The sequence below is a fragment of the Festucalex cinctus genome, chromosome 1 (assembly GCF_051991245.1).
Source record: "Festucalex cinctus isolate MCC-2025b chromosome 1, RoL_Fcin_1.0, whole genome shotgun sequence".
Lineage (NCBI taxonomy): Eukaryota > Metazoa > Chordata > Actinopteri > Syngnathiformes > Syngnathidae > Festucalex > Festucalex cinctus.
The window spans coordinates 50,762,774-50,787,587 of record NC_135411.1 but is presented as its reverse complement, the minus strand read 5'-3'; the positions used below and the strand labels follow the sequence as shown (position 1 = coordinate 50,787,587).

The window sequence follows — 24,814 nt, the reverse complement described above, 5'->3', positions numbered from 1 at the left end:
TTTCTGATGGATGAAACAGGATTATAAAGTATTTACAATTAATTGAAAAATAAAACATCCCCAGTAAAAAGCTAAAACAATCTATTAAACGTTGCTGTGACGTAATATAACATTCATGTACTGTGGCAAATTCATCCTTCCATTCTTCATCCTATCGTTAGGCTAATAGCATCATTTCCCAAGTGATTTTTTTTTTCTTCTTGTTTTTGAAAAAAGCGAGAGAAGGAAAAACACACACAACAAAGTCATCAAACACGAAGAGTCCAGTTGCCTTGATTAAATATTTTCGGATTACAATCATCTGGATGACGGAGAATCTAAACATACATAAAGATAAACATAATTTTTTGCACATTGGTATTGTTTGTTTATTGATACCACGCTGCCGTATGTCGCTACAAGTGTCACAAAACCACACGCCGTATAGCGGCGTAGAGTGTCGTAAAACCGCATGCAACTTGTGAAAGAGGCTAAAGCCGCTACTTGGTGAGCGCGTGTCGGCGTGAAAAGGAGTCTGTCAAACATCTTGAACGAGCATAACCCCGGTTGAGAATCATGGCAGGAGCTGACGAATTCATGAAGTATCGTTCCCCACTGGTCTCAAGATATGCCAGCAAGGAAATGGCGTACAACTTCAGTGATAGGAAGAAGTTCACAACCTGGAGAAAGCTGTGGATCTACCTTGCTAAGGCTGAAAAGGTTTGGCGTTCAATGACAACAGAACCTACCGTCGTTGCTATAATTGCATATACATTCATCATTATGTACTAATGTATCGACCTTCACGAAGGCAGATCAAGTTCCTTGGTCTAAAAATAGTAAAGGAGCCCCACACCATTATGTTTTCTGCAGACAGCTACACACTAGTACACACTCGCTTTATATACAATTTTATTGGTGCACGTAGAATGTATATAATCATATTATAGTAATTATACGTGATAAATATGTAATCGATTTAATCAAATGTTGTTTGACTTGATTACAATTAAGTATTCATGTACTATTTTAGTGATACACAAAAGCTTTCCTGATGTGCCAATGCAAATTCACATTTGACTGATATTCTTCAAATATCTAACATAAATATCGTACAAAAATATTGGAGTATATATGAGCATGTCAGTAACTCTGCAAGGTGTATTAAAAAATACAATGATGTGCTGAAGTTGTACCTTCTTTTTTTTTTTTTTTTTTTTGGAAAGTCTGTGCTGCACTTGACACTGGCACCATTCAGTTGATGTTCCAGTTCGTCATGGGTTTACTGATGTGACACACTCAAATAGATTAGCAGTAGGCTATTAAAATCTTAATTAGAATTATCTGATATCCACCTAACAATTCAATACCACCTATAATAATAATTACTAGTGATACTACTTCTGCTACTACTACTACTACTCATCATCATCAGAATGGTGGCGATTATTTCTAAATATTTTTTTTTCTAAGTTAGAGCATCCCAGTCGACAGGGATCAACGATCACTCAAAACTGTTGAACCCAACAGTTGCTATTTGATTTCTGTTTTTAAAACTCATTTGAAATAACAAGTGAGCAAGCTATTGAGTTCCATATACTGTATAGATGTTGACAGTTTCTTCATTCATGAGTTTATGTCCACTGCAATAAGTACTGAAATGTAATTGAGACACAGTGTGACTGAATTGATCATATTGAGGACATGACAATGTTAACTGGTGGCAGACCCAGGCTCACATGCCTCACATGACCACAGAGACAGAACTTAAAGTCAGTATTTGCGCTCACATGCACTCCCTCACATGATCTCACAGACAGTCACAGTCCATATTTGCCCTTTCAGACATTCTTGTTCTTCAAGTTTGTTGCACTTTGCCAGTGTTGACTTAAAGATTTGGCCGTCTACTCTATGGTCTCGGCTTGCATGCAAAAATGGTGTGCAGAGAATGTGTTAGTAACAGGAGACAGCAGCTCGAGACTGCTCCCTGAAATGGCGCCCCAACAGAGCTAAACTTTGTTGACCTATTTGAGATTTAATGCAGTTTGTGTGCTCCATAAGGAACCAGAAACATACTGACGTTAACAAGCCAGAGCTTGATGTTGTAAGTGGTTTTAGGGGTAGTGCCGAGTTGCCCAGTTAATCTATTTTATATATTATATTGAACATGATCCATCACATGGGCTGCTGTAATTGAACAAAAAAGTACCAATTTAATCAGGATATTAAGGCATGTCACAAAGGCGTCACATGCCTCTCTGTGGAAAGATAACAGATAATCAAATCAAAATCACAGAGGTTAACAAGTGCTCAAACAGCCCTGTAATTGGAACCACATTACTTGCTGCCATTAAGCAAGCACATGAAATAGGAATTGACATTCAAAGACATTTCCTTGATCAGGGATCTGGAAATGAAACGAGCAATTATTGATTTAAAGTGTATTATTTTTATTTATCTATTATTTTTCCCCCACAAAGAAATCTTTATCCCCAGAACAAATTAGATCCGGAAAGCAGCTAAATGGCAGGCCATTTAGCAATTTAGCATTTAGCATGCTGCTGATTCTTTTTGATTTAAAAAATAAAAAAATAAAAAAATAGTATATTAATGTATGAAAATGTGTGCAGACATATTGAACCGCTAACGTCATTCATTTTACATCACTTCTGTATTGTAGCTATAGTAAAAAGTATGCCATTTTAGCATGTTCCCCCCCCCAAAATGGTCCTCTCATACTAGTTTTCTTATCCCATTTTCTCCAATTGCTCATTTAGACCACAAACTATGTCATAGTACTACCGTAAAACCCTCAATTAACTTGGGCGATACATTCCGGACCCACCCACAATAGGTGAGAATAGGTGATATAGAGAGACCATATGAAAAAACATTTTCACAATAGTTTTATCCCTCTCACCCACTTTAAGGTCTTGGGTCTGCCCATCACCGACGAGCAGATTGTAGAGATGGAGAGCCACGCAGAGGACATCGACTTCACCATGGCAGCGGAGGAGGAGCGTAAACTCAGGCATGACGTGATGGCTCACGTGCACACCTTCGCTCACTGCTGCCCCACCGCAGCGGCCATCATCCACCTGGGAGCCACCTCCTGCTACGTGGGAGACAACACTGTAATGAACACCAAGCTCAAATTCCTCAAAAGTCGCATGCATTGCTGCCGTTGGACGGATACCGATTATTAGTAGTCAAAGACGCCGATAACCGATATTCATTTTCAGTAAAAGGGAAAATATTGGCATCAAATTTTGAAAACATAAACTCCAGATCTGAACTTTTTTGAATTTGTAAACATAGACAACTTTGTTTTCAAAATATAACAAAAAGTTCAGTACAGGTAGTAGAATGTCTTCAAAAGTTAAATATAAACTTAAGTACCGGTAAATAGCTCCCTATTGTTTTCTACAGTAAATATCCATCCATTTCTGAACCGCTTGGTCGCGGGGTACAGTAAATAATTTTCCAACATTTGTCTCTGAAGTATTAAAATATATTTATCTTAGCTTTAATTTCAAACAAAAGCAGAAGGTGCAGAGAGTGCCCAGTGTCAGCAGCATTTCTGAAAATTTAATTAATTAGTTCCCTGAAGTTAACACGTTTTCAAATTGATCTATTATCAGCCGTATGATTCTTCAAAATGGCCAATGCCGATATTTGTGAAAAATATCGGCGCTGATAATCGGTCTATCCCTACCTTTAACATTACATCATGAAAGAGAGCAAGCCATTTTGAGCACTTTTGATCAGTTTTTTTTTTTTTTTTTTGAATTTGACCAAATTGTGATTCAGGAGGTTTCGGCCCGATGGCAGCAATATATTTGGAATGAAAGGATATTTTTGGATGCATGGCATTGCGACATTGTGCTTTGTGTTGTGAGGGTTTTCTCTCTACCCTTGCTGGACACCCCTACTCTAAATTGTCCACAGGTGTGAATTTAAGTGTTATTGGTTGTTTGTATGTACCCTGAGCTTGACTGGTGTCCAGTACCAGGTCTACCCTGCCTCTTGTCCAAAGCCAGCTCTGATCATTTCCAGCTCATTGCCAAAACTAATGCGGACGAGTGGTACAGAAAATGGATGCACGGATGATTGTAATCACATTTTAAGAAGTAGTTGTATATTTTGGGTATCCAGAATTAAGAAAATACCCACTTTACTAATGATATCAGAGAGCACCATGTGTTGATAAAAGTGAGCCACAGCATGCGTTTTGCTCTTCCTCCTTAGGATCTGATTATGCTGCGTGATGGATTCGACATTCTCTTACCCAAGGTGAGGCTCAGCTGTATAGCCACAAATGTGCATCCACCCATCCAATTATATCAGCACAGTTAGTCATTTGGATAAATGGTGGGTCTCAGATGTTTCAAATCCGAACGTCATGAATGTTTTGTTGTTGTTATGTTTACATTAAATTCGTGTGTGTGTGGGATTGTTTTTCTCGTTTTGACAGTTGGCCAGAGTCATTGACAGACTGTCAAACTTTGCTGAGAAGTATTCTGACCTCCCCACTCTTGGCTTCACACACTACCAGTAAGTCCGTTCTTTCTTTGTCTTCACTGCATGCTCGCGTCGGTCATCTTCCCCACTTCACTGCAGCCTTCCGCGCCCGCAGGCCGGCGCAGTTGACCACGGTGGGAAAGCGAGCGTGCCTGTGGCTGCAGGACTTGGCCATGGACATGCGCAACCTGCAGCGAGCCCGCGATGACCTTCGTTTCCGTGGGGTCAAGGGGACCACTGGCACTCAGGCCAGTTTCTTGCAGCTCTTTCAGGGAGACCACGACAAGGTGAAACATTTCCAATTCAGTTCTATATTGAAAGCATTCTGTTCATGTATAGAATGTTACATGATTTCTTTTTCTTTAGGTGGAAGAGCTGGACAGGTTGGTGACAGAAATGGCTGGCTTTAAAAGGTAAATTGTGGATATACAGTATACGCCATTATGTGCATTTGGCAATTGAGTGGCTCTCAACAGTCTAATTTTGATCATAAATCAATTAAACACATTCATTGATGTCCCTGCATATGCCTGGATTTTGATATTCAAATGTAATAACAGTCAGTGTCTTAAAAGGGTTAAAAAAAAAAAAAAAAAAAGGAAAAAAAAATAGACAATTCTTGCATCAGGATCATTTTTTGGCATCTTGCTTTCCCATTACCCACTCTTCCACAGCAACTAAAACTAAATTGGTGGTTACATAGTTAAACATGGTTACACATTGTATGAGCCGCATTACTATGAACACATTGTGTTAACCCACATATCTCATTACAGTACATACATCACCCGGGTGTCCATCAGGTGTTTTCCTCCAAGGGTCACATACGGAAAACCTAAAGGATGCAAGGGCCAGTTTGATTTTTTATTATTATTTTTTTTTAATGTAACTTTAGTTTTACAAGCTTGCCAAAATCAGTCAATTAAACAAATGTATATTTTTTTTATATGTTAAGGCTTTTGAAAAACTGCTACCTGAACATCTTTCTATAAGGCCAATAGATTAGGATTTTACACGATTCTGGGGTGGACCCTGTGACCCACCAGTAAATATCTGCCCCTGCACTGAACAGCAGTCAAATCCCATCTTTACATTCAGAACAAAAACAGGAGCAATTTGTCTTAAGATGACAATTTTTAAAGCTGTTAATTGAGAATCATTCATGTGAGATATTTTCACAATTTGGATCTTGACAAAGGGGAGAAAGTGGAAGTAACAATTTTTGCTTGCATAATTAATGACGGTATCTGTATTCACCACAGTGGTATGAAGAGAAATATTGTTACTGTTTAATTTGCGTATTTGCATATTTAGAAAATTTCTATAGCATATAAAGCAAATTTATTAGTAATAAATGTCATTTTTGGTAATAGTTTATACTGCGAGACACAAATGGCATGAAGTGCTGTCAGTTCGTGTGCCCTATAGAGACAGAGGGAGTGAAGTATTCTTAACTTCCAAAGCGTATTGAGAGCTGTTTCAATATTTTGATATTTTTAGCTGTATGTGAATGGCAAAATATTAGCTGCTTGGACTAACTACAACCACAATGGCAACAATACTAATGCTAATAGTAATGTATCTCAGCACAGAGAGGCAAGCATTTGTGGAGATGAGATGTTGAAGCTCTTAAACGCTGGTTGCATGTGCTACACAGAGCCTACCTGGTGACTGGACAGACATATAGCCGGAAAGTGGACATCGACTCTCTTTCCAGTCTTGCTAGTTTAGGAGCGACTATTCATAAGGTAATGTACACTCGTAGAGAAATGTCTCCCTCTAGTGGTCTTTCTTTCTTTCTTTCTTTCTTTCTTTCTTTCTTTCTTTTTCTTTCAATATGGCTTCAAAGTGTACTGGTCTGGTATTCTGTACTTTTCCACAGATTTGTACTGACATCCGCCTTCTAGCCAACCTGAAGGAGATCGAGGAGCCCTTTGAGAAAGAACAGATTGGTACAGCCACTCATGAATGTGTTTACCACAGACAATTGAATTAATGTGTTTGGACAAAAAGTACATATTTGTTTCATTGGCTGAAACAGAGATTTTGATACTTGCACCTACAGTGTGACAACATTGCCACTTCTGTCTTCCATGCAGGTTCTAGTGCCATGCCGTACAAGAGGAACCCCATGCGTGCTGAGCGTTGCTGTAGCCTGGCCCGGCATTTGGTGGCGCTGATGGCTGACCCGTTGCAGACGGCCTCGGTGCAGTGGCTGGAGCGGACGCTGGATGATAGCGCCAACAGGTCAACCTCACATGAAATTGTCCTATTTGAATGTTACTTAGATCAGGGATGGGCAAGGTATGGCCTACAGGCAACATGTGGCCAGCTCCGGTCTTTAACTCATTTGCTCCCACAAACGTATAAATATGTTTGTTTGTTTTTTTTTTTGTTTTTTTTTGTTTTTTAATGTTTTAAATCTCCCAAAGACGTTTTTATACGTTTTTTTGTTGTTGTTTTTTTTGTTTTTAATGCTAGAGCTTACAGAAGGCTTTGATGCAGCCTCTCAACTGCAAAGAACGGTTGCAGAAATGGTAGTTATTACACAAACAGCCAGCAGGTGGCAGCAAAGCAAAGGCGATCAACCAGGGCCATGTTGAAAAAAAGCTCAATTGCTCATAATTCTAAATAGATTTGTGAAGACTGATGAAACTTAGCTCTCTTCTAATGCTAATTGCTGCAAAATGGAAAGAGATAGAAATATACTTTTTTTTCCTGATGAAAGATGAGACTTTAATCTTTTTTTGGTATGTTCCATGTTTTTATAGCAATAGAACACAATATTGTGTGGGCCTTGCAAAATCAGTCAAAATCCAGTAAAACAGTCGAAAGCGAACGGGATTGCTTCTCTGAAAATGGCTGGGAGCAAATGAGTTAATCTGGCCCACTGAGCATCTAAATTACTGAGGGTCCTGGAATATTTGTTGCATTAATTAAGATGTTCTTTTTCTCATTTGTTTTTATTTAATGTATTTGTATTCATTTATCACGTTAAATAATTGTTTAACTGATTTATTATTAATTAACATAACATATATTTGAGTAAAATAATTTTAATTTTTTTTTTTATTTAAAAATAATTTGTAGTTAATTTTAAATATAATATAACGTTGAGAAATAATTATTAAAATATACAAATAAATAAATAAATAAATTCTAAATTAAGCTACAGTTATACAAATTTTACATACACATTTTGTCCTTTTTTTAAATTTTTATTTGAATGACCTGGCTCATCTGTCCATTTTAAAAATCAAATGTGGTCCCACTAAATTTTGCCCACCACTAGCTAGTTGTGGCAAAAATACACACAATGTACTGAAGTAGAAATTTAGATGCTTGTGTAAAAAAAGACAGGTGTCATCAATATCGGTATCATATTGTATCTGTATTATCAAGCAATTCTCCTGTTTAAAGTCACGGGTAGGAAATATCTTGCTTTTCTGAATCATTTGGCATCATTGTGGTTTTGTGGTTCATGTTCCACCATGCCACTGCTGTACCTGTTTTTTCCACCTTAAGACCATTTCCCTCACTTTATGGGGCAGTCGGTTTTGGATGACTCCAATGATCCTTTACCTGCTCTTTCTCATACAGGAGGATCTCCCTGCCAGAGTCCTTCCTCACTGCTGACATCATCCTCAGCACTCTGCAGAACATCACAGAGGGTCTGGTGGTCTACCCCAAAGTCATTGAAAGACACATCCGCCATGAGCTGCCCTTCATGGCCACTGAGAACATCATCATGGCCATGGTGAAGGCCGGAGGCAACCGACAGGTACGCCAGCACTGTGCTTTGATGCTCCTCAGTGATACTTCACATAGTGTGCATTGAAACATCGGCACGAAGAATTCCGTTTGCCGCATTGTCTTCTCAGGACTGCCATGAGAAGATCCGCGTCCTGTCTCAGGAGGCAGCAGCTGTGGTCAAACAGGAGGGTGGTGATAATGACCTGCTCTCTAGAGTGCAGGCTGACCCTTACTTCGCCCCCATTTTGGGACAACTGGATGCCATACTAGACCCCAAGACCTTTATCGGTCGTGCTCCCCAGCAGGTAGAACTTCTTTTGGTGATATAGCATCTCACTGGTGGTGTCAAGTACTGATTACATAAATGACCTGCTTTAATTACTGGTGTCCTTTAGGTGGCCAGATTCCTATCAGAAGAGGTGCGCCCTCTACTGGAGCCTTACAAGTCCAAAATGGATATCAAGATTGAACTTGAGCTCTAACACGTTAACAGTTAGCACATTTTATAAGTGACATCATGGTGAAGGTAACTTCAAGATGATCGTGAATAGAATTAAAAGAAGATGTCTATGAGCTTATAAAAAGCGGTATTATGTTGAAGACAACATGGTCACTTAAAGCTAATTTCAACCTGCTGTTTAAGAATGACAAATCAGGGTTATTTGATAACTTTTTAAAGATAAAATGTGATGAAAGTATCCATCCATCCATCCATCCATTTTCTTGACCGCTTATTCCTCACAAGGGTCGCAGTGTGATGAAAGTAAATAAACAATATGCCTCCTTTTTGTATGTCCTATTTGGGGAAACAAAGCCAAAGTTCTTTCATTTCTTCAAGCCTTTACAAGATGCTGAGTCATTTTTAATTGTGTTTAGCGCTGTGGTGAACTCTTAATTTCCCTTTACGTGACTTCAAAAATTTATATTTACTGACTGTACATTTTATACTGTAAGGTTTAATGTAATTAAAAAGTCGATTGTGTACCCTACCTCTTGTCCAAACTGCTGGGATAGGTGCCGGCTCACATGAATCTTATGAGAACTTATGATGTTTTGCAGATGGACAGATGGTAAATTAAACTGTATAGTTAATCACAAACATATAAAAACTTCCTGAACAGAAGCCTTTGCCTTTATGCTAAGTATACAAGTAGCAGCACTTGTTTTTTTTTTTTTGTTAAAGAACAGTTAATGCTGATACATTGAATGTGTCACAAAACATCAACGGAAAAACATCTCCAAATTTCATGACAGTGTTTACAATCCTTCTAACAGTACATGCATTTCTAAATGAAAAATGTACAGTTTGAGGTGCTTTTGGCCTATTATGGTGAAATGATAATGCTAGTTTTCTCAACGTGTAATGTTCTTTCTTCAGCATAGTGCATATTTTTATTATAATTTTTTTAAGACTACTGTATATTCATTAATATTGTTCATAATGTTTTAATTTCAGTTCGAAGTTCTTAAAGGGGAAATGAGTAATAATTTTTACATTCAAATAACTGTAGGACCACCCTGTGTTTCTTGAGGGAACAAATGTTCAAGAGACTGTTGTCATGGATACAGTCAGACTGATGAGTGTCTCAGCTGTTCAACTCGCCTGCAAATGTCATTAAAAGTTCAGTTGTGACCTCACGGTTCTGACTGCCATGGGCCATGTCAGTCACTGATTCCAGGTATTTGTCTGCAAAACTCAATTTTGACCCGTTGCTCAGATGTTGAAAATATTCTAGTAGCATTACAGCTTTTCATTCCCGGTAATGTGTATGATTCATTCATTTCGGTTTTCTCCCTGTTAAGTTTTGCTCCAGAATGCATCAGTTAACAAAAGGCTCTCTTGATTACATCAGGTTTTGAATATGGTCTTCTTAATCATATCAGGGGGACATATGATATATATTGTGGATTCTGTAGATAGATTTTAATGAAAATTTTTTAAAATGAATCACTCCATGATTTTCCCTCCAATATTTACTGGCTGAAAGACTCCCAAATTTACTTGTTTTATGGTGCCATCTGGTGGCATATTAGTGCCAAGCATCTACATTGAAGTAAGGGGATGAGCTTCACTGCTGTACACTATAGCTGCTCACTGCTCTTTTTGCTAACATTTTGCTAACGCCACGTGCAAAATAAAGTTCTTCATGTCTATGCACCTTTCGGATCACTTCATATTTCTATCCATATTTTAGGCTTCTTACTTATGGTAATCATATGATAGATACAGGTTTGTAAACAGTGTTAAAAAAATAATGACAACATTGTTAAAGGTAATTTGAGCAGATTTGTGTTTTTAGTAGTGTGTCATACTGGTGGAACTTTACATTAACTCATTCACTGCCTTTGACAAGTATACTTGTCAATTACATTTTTTAGAGCGGGGATGGATGGGGGAGAATCTGTGATGATGCTCCACTGTAAATATCGAACTTGGAAACAATTTTACTGATGCCCATTGCCCAACCACCGGTAGATGACATCAGTGCCCATTTATACGAAATAAACACAGTTTCAGAGTCCATGGGAGAAATGGCTGTATTTTGGCAAATCTACATTTTTCTACTGTCAATTATAAAAGAAGGGGACGAGGCAAAAAGTAGGGAGTCTATTCGGTGATTTGATAGATTCGGTTTATATATATTTATTGAACGTAATATCACGTGGGTATTGAAAATGTTGACATTTTCTAATATTAATAAGAAGCCAAGAGGTACCTCTCAGCTTCAAAAAGATTGTTGGCCCCTGCTATACAGTATACACAGTACTGAAAGAACTGGATTCAGCAGTAATGCATATTAACACATGGGGGCACCATTTAACCATTAGTCACCTGGCAAGTATCCCTAATAGAACATTTAACACGTTTACATTTGATTATATATACACACTCACACGCCCCCCCCCCACACACACACACACGCACACACACACCGACACAGACACACACACACACGCACAGTATTGTACATTTGTGATAATACCAGCACTTAATAAACTAATCCAGTTATTTTATACTCCAAGGCCTTTAATACTTTCCTTATGATATATTTTTCTGCAAAATATGAAAAAATATCATGGTTAGTGCATAGTCAAAGAATACCAGGAAATGTCTGCGCTTGGTCTTCCTCCCCTCCATCTGTCAGCTGGCGGGACAATAGATGAAGGGGAACTGCAGAGGAAAAATGTTTCCGTGTAACGTAATGAGAACAACCACCTACATAATCTACATAATAGAAATACAGATCCAATTGGTACTTGATTTTCCCAGAGTGTTTCTTAAAATAATAACAACAATAATAGCTGGAACAATACTGTAAACGGGACTGACAATTTCAGTACTGACCAGCAGGGGTATGAGTAGAGAAAATGTGAAAATACTTTCAGTGAAGTCTATATTTAGTGACATTTATAGGCCTGCTTAAGTTTGGGAGGAAAACCGAGCTCCCACAGTAGTACCTTAATAAAGATTGTTTATTTTGACACTGTAACCAAACAATATTTGTATTTATACTTATTTTATTGTTGCATTTTGAAATTGGCGTGGGGCTTACGCAGAAGTCCAGCTTAAGAAGAGAATACTTGGCCCCTAGTGTACCACTCTTTCCTGACAGCATTCTTTCACATACTCCGTGCTGCGTGATGACTCGAGGGGGGCTTTGACCGGCGGGCACGGCCTCGCATTCGATGGGAATTTCTCAAGAGCCATCAGTTGCTAGTGTTCTGCAGCAGTCTGCTTACTGCTGCTCTACTTACTGAACACAAGTTTTAGTTTCAACCTCTACATAGAAACAGACTCTAAAATGCAACTATAGGATAGCTTAAGAAAAATCATCCAACCAGGAGTTCACCTCAGATGGTGACGATAGAAAAACAAAAACAAACAAACAAAAAAATAATTAAATGAAATAGTTTTCTATCTTGCTGAGGGGCTGTTAAAATGACAAAATGTACTTAAACTATACAGCAACTCATAGACAGGATTTCAGAGAGAGTTCGCTGGTGCCAGAACACCCCCCAACCCTGCTGTTTTCATTATTGAGAATAAAAGGCCTCCGATAAAGTCAAGAAAACTCATAAAATCACCAGTAGCGGTGTTCAAACTCTTGATGAAAATGTCAGCAAAAGGTCTGGGTCCTTCATTGTAATGGCGGAGAACATGTTTTATGTGACGCCCGCCTTGTTGCTTTTGACTAGGCTTCAGAAAAGAGCCAGTAGCGGACCTGCCGTCTATGCTTGTACTCTAATCTCTCCTAACACCTGCTTGGGCTCGACTCCCTTGACGAGAAACAAAAGCAGCGGTCCTATCAAGCGATGGAGGACCACTATCCAACATTGCTGCAGATCCTCTTTAACCAATCCGTTTCAGCCCTTACTGTGCAACCTGTCGCGTCTTATCATCACAGAGCCACATCCTGCACATTCCACCTGGAAAGGCCACTTTATCTACAAGAAAGCTCCTTCTGCCAAATTTTGACGGCTTAGAGAGGATGAGGGGGTCAGAGTTTGGGAGCATGGGGCGGAGCTTGCGGAATAGCGATTGAATTGTCCACAAGTGAGAGCTGAAGAGACAGATAGAGAAGCAGCTGACACATTAAGGAAGCTCTAGAGTGACGATGGACTGGGCTTCGACGAGAGAATCGAAGAAGAGTGGGCACCAGCAGCCACACTGGAAAAAATGCTGATCTAAAAATGAGTAAAAAATAAATAAAATGAAACAAGATATTTTTGCTTGAATTAAGCAAAAAAATCTGCCAATGGAACAAGTGAAAATTGTCTTACTAAGATTTCTTGAAATAAGACATAATTCCTAAGACTGATAGGACTTAAATTGTCTTAAAATAAGCTCTAATAACTCAAGTTTTGGTTATATTTTACTTGGGTAGTCAGATTTTTCTGTCTTATAAGGTTGTAATGCTTGAAAGTAGTATTTTCTCCTGAAAGCTAGCATGAATTTTGGTACCATTCTGATCATTTCAAGTATATTTCACTTATTTTAAGTCGTATATGTGAGTAATTGTTCTAGATTTAAGAAAGTTATCTACTTGAAGTAAGATTAGAAAGAGGCATTTTGAGACACAATTATCTTAGTTAGGAAAACAGAATACTATTAAGGGTTTTTGAGTCATAATTACAAGTAATACTATTCTCAATTTAAGACATTATCAGCTTCAAATCATGACAGTAAGTTCTCAATATAAGACATTAATTACCAGCTCCAAATAAGGCAAATAAGTGATAATTAGTCTCACATTCAATATTTATTAAAAATACACCGTTTCCAGGTTAATGCATATTTCCACTGGCATGCATTTTTGTCGGGCGAAAGCTACATATATCATAACAAAAATATTTTCCAAACATATACAATGCATACACGAAAAATATATATAAACCACATAAACAATTGCTCTGCTCGTAACATTTGCCTTAAGTGCTTAAAACTTTAGAGGTCTCACAAACTGAACATCAGACCAATTATCCATCATTATGTGTTGATAGCAACCTCAGGGAAAAAGGTGGAGCCATTTTGCATCCCACACGCTTACTGGCCAATAAAAGCCTCCCACTCAGCCCTGCTTTTTTTGCGTAAGATGATGTAAGATCTCTCTCATGAATGTTGTCCACTGTTTGTATGAGTGGCAGCGGAGTGGCGACACACTTAGGGTATGTCAGATGTAGAGTGTATAGTATGCCATCAGTTATAAAACACCTTTAGTGACCTTGTGTTTGGGAAATGCAGTTGAGGGCACATCTCCTACAGCTAGAAGACATTTGGACGAGCCAACAATCAGTAGGCAAGTGAGAGGGTGCTTCCTCAAGTAGGAATTGGGGTCTTGGTTTTCCTAAAACACATAAGACATCCTTCTGTCAGAATAATGGTTATATTTCTCTGGAACTTTGGCCCTACGGTAAATAGGTTGGGTGCAATCAAATACTAAATGTTACTTTGTAGAGAAAGCAATATCTTAATAAAAGGATACTTGACTCATTGAACAATTTTCAGCAGTGAAAAGTTAATATTTTGTCCAGAATGAATTTGACAACTTCATTATTTTTTACGTACAATTAGTATCTTTAAAAAATATTTTTTTTTCTACTTGCTGTCAATGATGGCATCACCTGTGCTGAGGAAGTAGGTAAAGGCCAATGGCTCACCTGTTTTCTGGGTTTGGTCAGTAAATTGATCCATGATTGGTTGTTACCTACTTCTTCAGCACAGGTGATGTCATCCTTAGTCGACAGGAAGTAGATAAAAATACTTATAAATAAAAAGCTACTAATGCTGCATTCGAGGATGGTCGGAAGTCGGACTATTCCGAGTTCAAACCAGGAAGTGTGTACCGGGACGCTCCGTTGAACTCGGAAATTCCACTTGCGAATTCGGAAAAAAAAAAGAAAGACCCCGAATTCTGAAGTACTATAAGTGACGTCTCTACAACGGTTTCCCCTTTGGAAAGGCAGACCGTAAATGGTGAAACACAATTTACTCGAGTATAAAACTAGATACCTTTCTTTATTCATAAAGAATTCATAAATTCAACATAACTTCACGTAACACAACGTACGTGACAGTATGCCGCTATCTCCCTGCACGAAATTATACAAATTATACCCAAGTTTGCTGGAGGTCAAAAATTTGTTTTAAGAACCAAAATAAAAAACAATTTAACACTATCCAACACTTTGGTTGTTTACTTTCGCCTCAAACACTTTCAGGTCGGAACTGGGAAAAAACAACTGATATGTCCGACTTCCGACCAGTCTCGAATGCAGCATAATTATACATGAAAAATAATGAAGTTGCCACATTAATTATAGACAAAATATTAACATTTTACTGCTGAAAATGGCTCAATGAATCAAGTATCCCTTTAACTTTTTAACCAAACAGAATGCAAAAGAAAAGGAAGAAAAAGCATATAAATACTCAGTTGAAGAAAGCAGAAGAGTTCAGTTAGCTTACATTTAAAAAAAAATAAAGTCAACATGGTCCCATATATTTTCCATTGCTCACCTCAATGGCATGCGCCACAGCCTGACTTAGATCTCTCACTTTCTTCGTTGGAGCAGAAACGGAGCTAGGGGACCAGTGATGGCAGCACAATCAAAATTTCAACTGCCTCTTGCACTGTTGGAAAAGAAAAAAAAAGATTCAGTATTTAATAATTCTGTCAAAGTTAAAGTGTCAACTAATCAATTAATCACAAAAAATATCGCATTAATCATGTCTTTTTTTTCTAATCAGGGTCTTTTTTTTTTCCTTTTCAAATTATGCAAGTAATTAACTGATTAGAAAAGAGGATGATGAGCATGTACAGTGGATAATTTTTTTTTGAAGGCATCCTTATAACATTAAATGCCAAAACAGGTGCTCTTTAAATTTGGTGGGCATAAAACTGTTGATTTAAAAAAAAAAAGCCTTTTAATTAAGTGATTAATCATGATTAATCAAAATTCTAAGATGTGGTTAATCTGATTAAAAAATTTAATTGTTTGAAAGCTCTAGTATTTAAGTACTTAAACACACTGTACCATTCTGAGGAAAATGTCTCCATCTTTAGCTTGCCCCCAACTAGGCAGATAACATCAACCTAATAATAAAATATCGTTGACGCTTCACCCAGTTAGAAGGACGTGAGGTGAAAATAAATACATTTAAATAAGTCAAAATTAAGTGTTAATATTTTATTTATTATTATGCCGATTTTGTAATTGTGGAGTGTAGTAATTTAATTGTCACGCCGCCACCAGGCGTGGCGGCTCATGCTTTTATTTTTGTGTCTGTTTCCCGTTTTACTCTGAAATCCTAAACTCTCCTCTCACCCCAGGTCACTTGCCCTTCCTGCCGCTCACTCATTACCGGTCCCCGCCCATGATTATCACCACCTGCCACCAATCAACCCACACAATAAAAGCCAGCTGCATTCTCCCCTCAGTGCCGAAGTGTCACCGTCAGTGCATGGAAGCGTCCACAGTCCTTATGTCCCCGTTCATGTTGCCTAGCGTTGTTGCCTTGTTTTTGTGCCTTTTCCTCCCTTTTGGAGCGCCTTTAGTTACCCCTTTTGCCTTGTGCCCTTTTTCCTCCCTAGCGGAGCGCTTTCTGTTGTCCCCAGTACCTTTTGCCTGTTTTTTCCTCCCTAGTGGAGCGCTTTTTGTTCTCCACTTTTTCCCCTCCCTGTTCTCCTCTCAGTTTGAGAGGAGACCACTGTTGGCCGGAAATAAACCTGCTGCCTTGGTGGCCTACCTTACGCCTGCGTCTGAGTCCTACTTGACCCCGCCTTGTCATTAATTATAACAGAATTTCAATTAATTGCACAGCCCTACCGCCACTCATTTGAATAACATTTCATGCTTACGTCTGCACCATGAAATAAATGAGAGCAGAACGTTTATATACATACATACCCTCAACAATATTTCTATTACCATTTATATTTATTCTTTTATATTTATTTTTTTAATTATATTTTTTTATGTGTTTTAACTTTCACTTGTATTTATTTATTTAGGCATTTTTGGTCCTCCATACTTAACCCCTTAACCTCACTGTGATCACAAAAAAAAAAAAAAACAGAAAAGAAGAAGAAGAAAAAAAGTTTACCTTTGTCCATTCCCATTGGTGATTTCAGCATCTTTTTGGACACACCAAAAACCTGCAGAGATGAAGTTACAGTTTCTCATGTCCAGAATGCGTCGCAGCTCATCCATCACCTATAAAATATTTTATCAAAATTGACAAATGAGTAAATTGCTTCAGACATGGAAACCCAAATCTAAAACAGTGAGTGTCTAGTGCCTTGTATCAATTATGCACAATCAACGATGACTTACATGTCTAGTGTCCTTAAATACAAGTCTGAAAGCTGAGAAACATCCTGGTAGTTTACATGTTTTCTTCTTTTAAACAAAGCCTGTAGCACATTGTTGTGCTTGGCCAAGGGCGCTTGACTGTCCACACCTGCACTGGCACGAGCAGCAGGCGAGTTTGCTGTAAAGCACAAAGTGATATACTGACATTAAGATGTTTTCAAATTACAAATAAACGTCATCAATTGACAACCTGTAACTGCATTACAGGTTATTTCAGCTTTAAAAATAAAAATAAAAAAATGGCGGGCTGATGATGGCGGAAGGGGACCCAGACGCAGTTGAATGACGAGCAACAAAAATAAAATGCCCGTTTTTAGTCTGGACTCAATCAAGTCGTGAAATTAAAGTTTCCCAATACCTGCATATATTTAAAAGTAATACATTACCCCTTAAAACTGATATGGTGACAACGCCCAATCTCTCCATGCTAATGGGTAAGCTAGCTGTTTCACTTAGGTTTAGCTTGTGTACAGGATGTTCCCTGTAATAGTTCACAAAAGTCATACAATACATAATAGTTAAGGTAAACGTTAATTTACATGACGACGTAAAAACTAGGAACGTAGGACATAACGTAATAACGTTAACGCAACAGCTTTAGTTGAGGAGAATACTTACCGAATGAGTCGCTTGCTCCACCGGACGTTAGCGTAGATAGATGGCGCTCACTCACGCAGCCAGGGAGACAAACGTTGCTGTATGTTTTGGTTTACCATTCCTAATGCGGTTTTTCTAAAATTGGGTGGAATTGATTTTCTTTTGCGCTGTGATTATGATGTATGTAAACTGCCTGTGAAGCTGTCTGATTATCACCAACAAGCTCTTCGTTTCTGGAATCTGATATATAAGCATAATTTTACACCCCACAATTCACCCCTGTGGAATAATAACTATATTCTCGCCAATCGGAAGTCATTGTTTTTGGGACACTGGATGGATAAAGGGATTTGGGCTGTTTCACATCTTATGAACAAACATGGTGATTTTTTAAATCATACAGACTTTTGTGTTAAATACAACCTTCAATGTTCATTTAAGGAATTTAATAGAGTTATTAAAGCCATTCCAGCACAATTTAAAGCAATGACTCAGCAATTGGTGATACATTCTAATGTATCTGAAATGTGTTCACTATATTTGGAAGGAGTTTTCTTTGGGAGCAAACAATTGCCTATTACACTTTTTAGGAGGGTATTAACTGAATGGTACTATCCGTTCTTACTTAAAAGAAAATATGTTCTACGGGATTACAGTGATGCTGATGCAAAAAGGATAAGGAAACATTTCATATCATATCCGATTCCTCATAAAGCGAAAGAAGTTAATTTTAAAATATTAAATGATATTTATCCTTCTAACCACTTTTTGCATATAAGATTTAATTGGGACAATAATTTGTGTGTATTTTGTGAGAATGACATCGAAACAGTGGAACATATCTTCTTTGATTGTGAACACATTTCAGAATTTTGGTGCGCTGTTTTTGGTGAGCTGGTTATTATCCAAAAACATTACACTGTGTCCTTTTAATTGGATGTCAGTTAAAGTTGGAATTTTGTTACAGGAAAAGAATTTGGACTTTTTGGTTAACAATTTAATTTCTCTTGCAAAACATTTTATTCATAGATGCAGATACCTCAAGGTGAAGCCCCACATCAATAGTTGGAAGAATGATCTCAAATTGTACAAAAAATCATTGCATTTCATGACTAACAGAACTGCCCAGAGACTATTTTCTTTACTGGACCAGTACCTTCTTTTGGACTAAATTCCTCACTTTTTTTTTCTTTTTTTTTCTTCTCTGTTTTGTTTGTTTGTTTGTTGTTCAACTGCGAAGTGTATAGTTTGTGACAAAGTGTGCCTTAATTGTTTGTAATTTGATGAATAATTAAAAAAAAAACAAAAAACAAAAACAAAACAAAAACGTTGCTGTATGTGGGTTGTCGCAAAGTGGCGCTGGTGGAAGTTACCATAACAACGACTGGATTACGATCGTCGTAATTGCTGCGGCGCATCTTGGCTTCCTTGTCTTCTTTTTATTTGAGCCATTTCGAATCGTCTTCTTGTGTTATGTATTTTTGGCGCTGACTCACATGGACTCACATTAATTCCAATGACAGCCGCGTCCCGGACTTTCGCGTACTGTACGGCATTGATGGCTACTCGACTCGAGTACCGAGTGAACGCGAACGCACGCGCATCATCTCCATGTGCAAGAAACCTAGGAGGACGGATCATCTCGCCGTTTACCAGAGGCGTAAACTACGAGAAGACAGCCACAACAGACCGGACTGATGATAATAAAAACGTGTACTCCAGTGACTGAAGGCCAGTCAACCGTGGTAACTCAAACAGAGTTCGTAAACATGTGCTTGTTTTAGTTCAAATGGTTACCTGTGCTATAATAATAATAATAGTAATAATAATGATAATAATAATAATAATAATAATAATAATAATAATTATTATTATTATTATTATTATTGTTATTGTTATTATTATTATTATTATGAGTATAACACAAGTCTAATAGTTATTATGTTAAAACATTTTTACAAAAAATAGAAGAGATCTTTACATCTTTACAAAAATAGAGAATTAGGGATTTTAGATAAACCATAAAGTTATTACCTACATATTTATTTATTTATTTATTTATTTATTTATTTATTCAAAAGTTGCCAACCTTAATTGAAATATGTGATGAACTAAGGACAAATATGAGGTCATAAATTTTCATTTAATAATATGATGCTTATTCATCTTTTTCAGCATGATTTGCAAGAACCTATCCAGAGTTGCATTAAAGTTAACCTTTCAAAACTTGCAACTGCATTTCTTCGCCATGGCAGAGAAACCCTGAGACTGACACAGGTAATGTAATAGTTGCATTTATGCTTTAAAAAGATACTTAACTCATTGAGCCATTTTCAGAAGTAAGGAGATAATACTGTATTTTGTCAATAATTAATGTAATAACTTCATTTTTTTCATGAACAGTAAATACCTTTAAAAATTCATTTTTCCACTTGCTATTGACTGAAGACATGATGCGTGCTGTCTGCTGAGGAAACATGTAACAACACATCATGGATCAGTGTGCTGACCAGACCCATTAAAACAGGTGGACCTACCTATTTCCTCAGCAGTGTATTGTTTTGAATGCCAACCTCTATCTACAATTGATTGGAATGAACAGTATTTATCTTATGAGGTAGAGATTCATCATCTTGCACATGCAAATATTTTTATGAATACTAAAAACTGTGTGGATTTTACACCATATTATTACGTTAAAGGCGTGAAGTTGAGTTGAGCTGAGAGTTAAAGGGATACTTGACTCATTGAGCCATTTTCAGTAGCAAAAAGTTAATATTTTGTCCAGAATGAATTTGGTAACTTCATTAGTTTCCATATACAATTAATAGCTTTAAATACAAATTATTCCACTTGCTGTCAACTGAAGATGACATAACCTGTGCTGAGGAAATAACTACCAATCACGGCTCGGTTTGCTGACCAAACCCAGAAAACAGATGAGCCATGATTGATCATTACCTACTTCCTCAGCACAGGTGATGTCAATCTTCAGTCGACAGCAAGTGGAAAAAATAATGTGTGAAGGCTGGAGGCCTTATGTTATTCTACACCATTCCCGTTATTGTGTGAAGGCTGGAGGCCTTCACACATATGTTATTCTACACCATTCCCGTTATTCTTATTCTTATTGTGTGAAGGCTGGAGGCCTTCACACATATGTTATTCTACACCATTCCCGTTATTCTTATTATTGTGTGAAGGCTGGAGGCCTTCACACATATGTTATTCTACACCATTCCCGTTATTCTTATTGTGTGAAGGCTGGAGGCCTTCACACATATGTTATTCTACACCATTCCCGTTATTCTTATTATTATTCTTCTTATTATTGTGTGAAGGCTGGAGGCCTTCACACATATGTTATTCTACACCATTCCCGTTATTCTTATTGTGTGAAGGCTGGAGGCCTTCACACATATGTTATTCTACACCATTCCCGTTATTCTTATTATTATTATTCTTATTAGGGCCCGAGCAGCGACCGCTGCGAGGTCCCTATTGTTTTTGTAAAAATTATTATTATTAGGGCCCGAGCAGCGACCGCTGCGAGGTCCCTATTGTTTTTGTAAAAATTATTATTATTATTATTATTATTATTATTATTATTATTAGGGCCCGAGCAGCGACCGCTGCGAGGTCCCTATTGGTTTTGTAAAAATTATTATTAGGGCCCGAGCAGCGACCGCTGCGAGGTCCCTATTGTTTTTGTAAAAATTATTATTATTATTAGGGCCCGAGCAGCGACCGCTGCGAGGTCCCTATTGTTTTTGTAAAAATTATTATTATTATTATTAGGGCCCGAGCAGCGACCGCTGCGAGGTCCCTATTGTTTTTGTAAAAATTATTATTATTAGGGCCCGAGCAGCTACCGCTGCGAGGTCCCTATTGTTTTTCGATCGGATTATTAGGGCCCGAGCAGCGACCGCTGCGAGGTCCCTATTGTTTTTGTAAAAATTATTATTATTAGGGCCCGAGCAGCGACCGCTGCGAGGTCCCTATTGTTTTTGTAAAAATTATTATTATTATTATTATTATTATTATTATTATTATTATTATTATTCTTCTTCTTCTTCTTTATTCTCCGCAAACGATCGCGATTTTGGGTACCTAAACATTCACGAAAACTCACCGAACTTTGCACACTCCTCAGGCCCGGCGAAAAATTTGATATTATTAAGTCGTCATAACAATGCGACTCGATAGCGCCCCCTAGCGTAGAAAAATAAAAACCAAGCCCGGCACGTTTGAGCTAGAGCAACAAAAATTGGCAGGCACGTGTAGCACCCCGAGACGCACAAAAAAGTCTATTGGGACCATGTAGCTAAAATGTACAGGAAGTGAGCTATGAATTTTTTAATGTCCAATTTTGGCCTATTTTGGCACATTCACTGTGGTCATGCTTTTTCCCCCTTTGCAAACATTTTTCATCCAATTGACTTCAAACTTGGCATTTATCATCTCAAGACCTGAGAGAAAAACTGGGCAAAACATCTTGCCTTTTTGAAATACTATATGACGGGGGCGGGGCATCAAATATTGCCTTTAAAATTTCATTTGTCCAGAAAGAGCAAATGCTTAATAACTCCCATGTTCAAGCTCCAAAAAATCTCAAACTTCTCAGGCAACGTAATAGTCACGGCCTGAAAACATCTATATGATAAAATTCAGTTATACATATAGCGCCACCTAGTGGTTACAATAAATGTCATACTTTACGTTTTTAGCTACTGTTCTGAGCTTGTTGAAGGGATCCATTTGAAAATTGGTCAAAAAAGCCTTAAGATGTTGATCATGCCCCACACCGAATATTGTAACTTTTCGCCAAAGGGCGTGGCCGCTACGGTGACGCAAAGTCTGAAGATTTTTCGTGAAAATAAAAGCTGCATAAACTTGACTGAGATGATCCTATCTTCTCAAAATTTCACACATTTGATGAGAGTCCAGCCCTAAAGACATCTACTGACTTATATTTCATCTAACTGATAGCGCCACCTAGTGGCAATTTTTTTTCTTACGAATTTTCTTCTACGTTTTTCTCCAAACACGTTAACTGGACCTACCTCATAATTGCTCAGATGAGGGTTTCGGCCTTCATGATGTCACAACACGAAGTTTGTGAGTTTTCGCGAATTGCTGTAGGCGTGGCTAAGCGCTGTTCGCCAAGAAAACAACGCCAGTTTTGAGGGTCTAAACATGCATAGAAACTCCTGAAACTTGGCACACACATCTGGCCTGGTAAAATGAGCAATATTTTATTGTTGATTGTGCTATTTTTACAAAAATGACTCAATAGCGCCCCCTAGAAGTTTTTAACGAAGCAGCCCCGGTTGTACGTTTAAGCAAAAACGACGAATATTTTTAGGTGTATGAGGGAGCCCAAGACCTACAAAAAAGTCTCTTGGACCCATATGCTAAAATGAACAGGAAGTGAGCTACGAATTTTTGAATGTCCCATTTTTGACGATTTTTGCACATTCACAGGGGGCAGACTTTTGCCCACTTCTCCTACACGTTTCATCTGACTGAGTTAAGACTTGACCTGGACCATGTCAGGACCTGAGCCAACGACAGGGGGAAAAATCTTGACCTTTCGAAATACTATATGATGAAGGCGGGGCATCAAAATTTGTGTTTCACACTGAAAAAGGATATGCTTGATAACTCCCCGGGACATGCTCCAAAAAATCCCAAACTTGACATGTATGTTTATCGTCAAGGCCTGAAGTTATCTCTATGACAACATTCAGTTATATATGCAGCGCCACCTAGCCCTTGAGGCATGAAAAAAAAATACCCCACATACGGTATTTTGTACAAAAAATGTACACTCATTCTAAGTGTGATAACTAAGTCATTTATGAATATTCTTTTAGTTTCCACCACTCAAATTGTTCACTGGCTTCACACCGATCCAAACGTATGTACGTTTCCATTTTGTTTTATTCATTTTTGATTGCCCCTTTAGACAATAAAAGTAACATTGTGCAATGAGTACAACGAGCGATGATGTGTATATACACTTTTACAAAAAAATACCAATCAGGGCAACTCATTGCCTAAAAATAAAAAAGGACGCTGATTTTTGCAGGTCTTAACAATCACCAAAACCCGTTGAGCTTGACACACACACTGGCAAAAAAATATTCTACATGTAAACGTTTATTATGCCATTTTCAAAGAAATTTTGCTTCCAATATTCCAGTACCCCAACGTGCAAGTACCCCAACATGCAAGGACCCCAACGTGGCCCGGGCTGCGAGGGCCCTTTATAGCTGCTCGCAGCTCTAGTTATTATTATTAGGGCCCGAGCAGCGACCGCTGCGAGGTCCCTATTGTTTTTGTAAAAATTATTATTATTATTATTATTATTATTATTATTATTATTATTATTATTATTATTCTTCTTCTTTATTCTCCGCAAACAATCGCGATTTTGGGTACCTAAATATTCACGAAAACTCACCGAACTTTGCACACTCCTCAGGTCCGGCGAAAAATTTGATATTATGAAGTCGTTATAACAACGCGACTCTATAGCGCCCCCTAGCATAGAAAAATAAAAACCAAGCCCGGCACGTTTGAGCTAGAGCAACGAAAATTGGCAGGCACGTGTAGCACCCCGAGACGCACAAAAAAGTCTATTGGGACCATGTAGCTAAAATGTACAGGAAGTGAGCTATGAATTTTTTAATGTCCAACTTTGGCCTATTTTGGCACATTCACTGTGGTCATACTTTTTCCCCCTATGCAAACATTTTTCATCCCATTGACTTCAAACTTGGCATTTATCATCTCAAGACCTAAGAGAACAGTTGGGCAAAAAGACTTGCCTTTTCGAAATACTATATGACGGGGGCGGGGCATCAAATATTGCCTTTAAAATTTCATTTGTCCAGAAAGAGCAAATGCTTAATAACTCCCATGTTCAAGCTCCAAAAAATCTCAAACTTCTCAGGCAACGTAATAGTCACGGCCTGAAAACATCTATATGATAAAATTCAGTTATACATATAGCGCCACCTAGTGGTTACAATAAATGTCATACTTTACGTTTTTAGCTACTGTGCTGAGCTTGTTGAAGGGATCC

General features: G+C 37.9%; 1 protein-coding gene and 1 long non-coding RNA gene across 2 annotated transcripts; one reads left to right on the top strand and one right to left on the bottom strand.

The window, feature by feature from the left end:
• The first annotated feature begins 432 nt into the window (after nucleotides 1–432).
• On the top strand, nucleotides 433–9,242 carry adsl (adenylosuccinate lyase). The gene is made up of 12 exons (XM_077540088.1): nucleotides 433–699; nucleotides 2,910–3,113; nucleotides 4,228–4,272; nucleotides 4,454–4,533; nucleotides 4,616–4,787; nucleotides 4,867–4,913; nucleotides 6,158–6,248; nucleotides 6,383–6,452; nucleotides 6,600–6,747; nucleotides 8,101–8,281; nucleotides 8,382–8,558; nucleotides 8,649–9,242. The coding sequence occupies exons 1-12, from the start codon at nucleotides 556–558 to the stop codon at nucleotides 8,733–8,735; spliced, it is 1,446 nt and encodes a 481-aa protein (XP_077396214.1). The 5' UTR covers nucleotides 433–555; the 3' UTR covers nucleotides 8,736–9,242.
• Nucleotides 9,243–13,539: 4,297 nt separating this feature from the next.
• Nucleotides 13,540–17,603, bottom strand: LOC144032718 (uncharacterized). Its single transcript, XR_013287782.1, has 4 exons — nucleotides 17,089–17,603; nucleotides 16,859–16,968; nucleotides 15,272–15,385; nucleotides 13,540–14,099 (listed from the first exon to the last, which is right to left on the bottom strand). It is a non-coding gene; the product is annotated as an uncharacterized LOC144032718 (long non-coding RNA).
• Nucleotides 17,604–24,814: the final 7,211 nt, after the last annotated feature.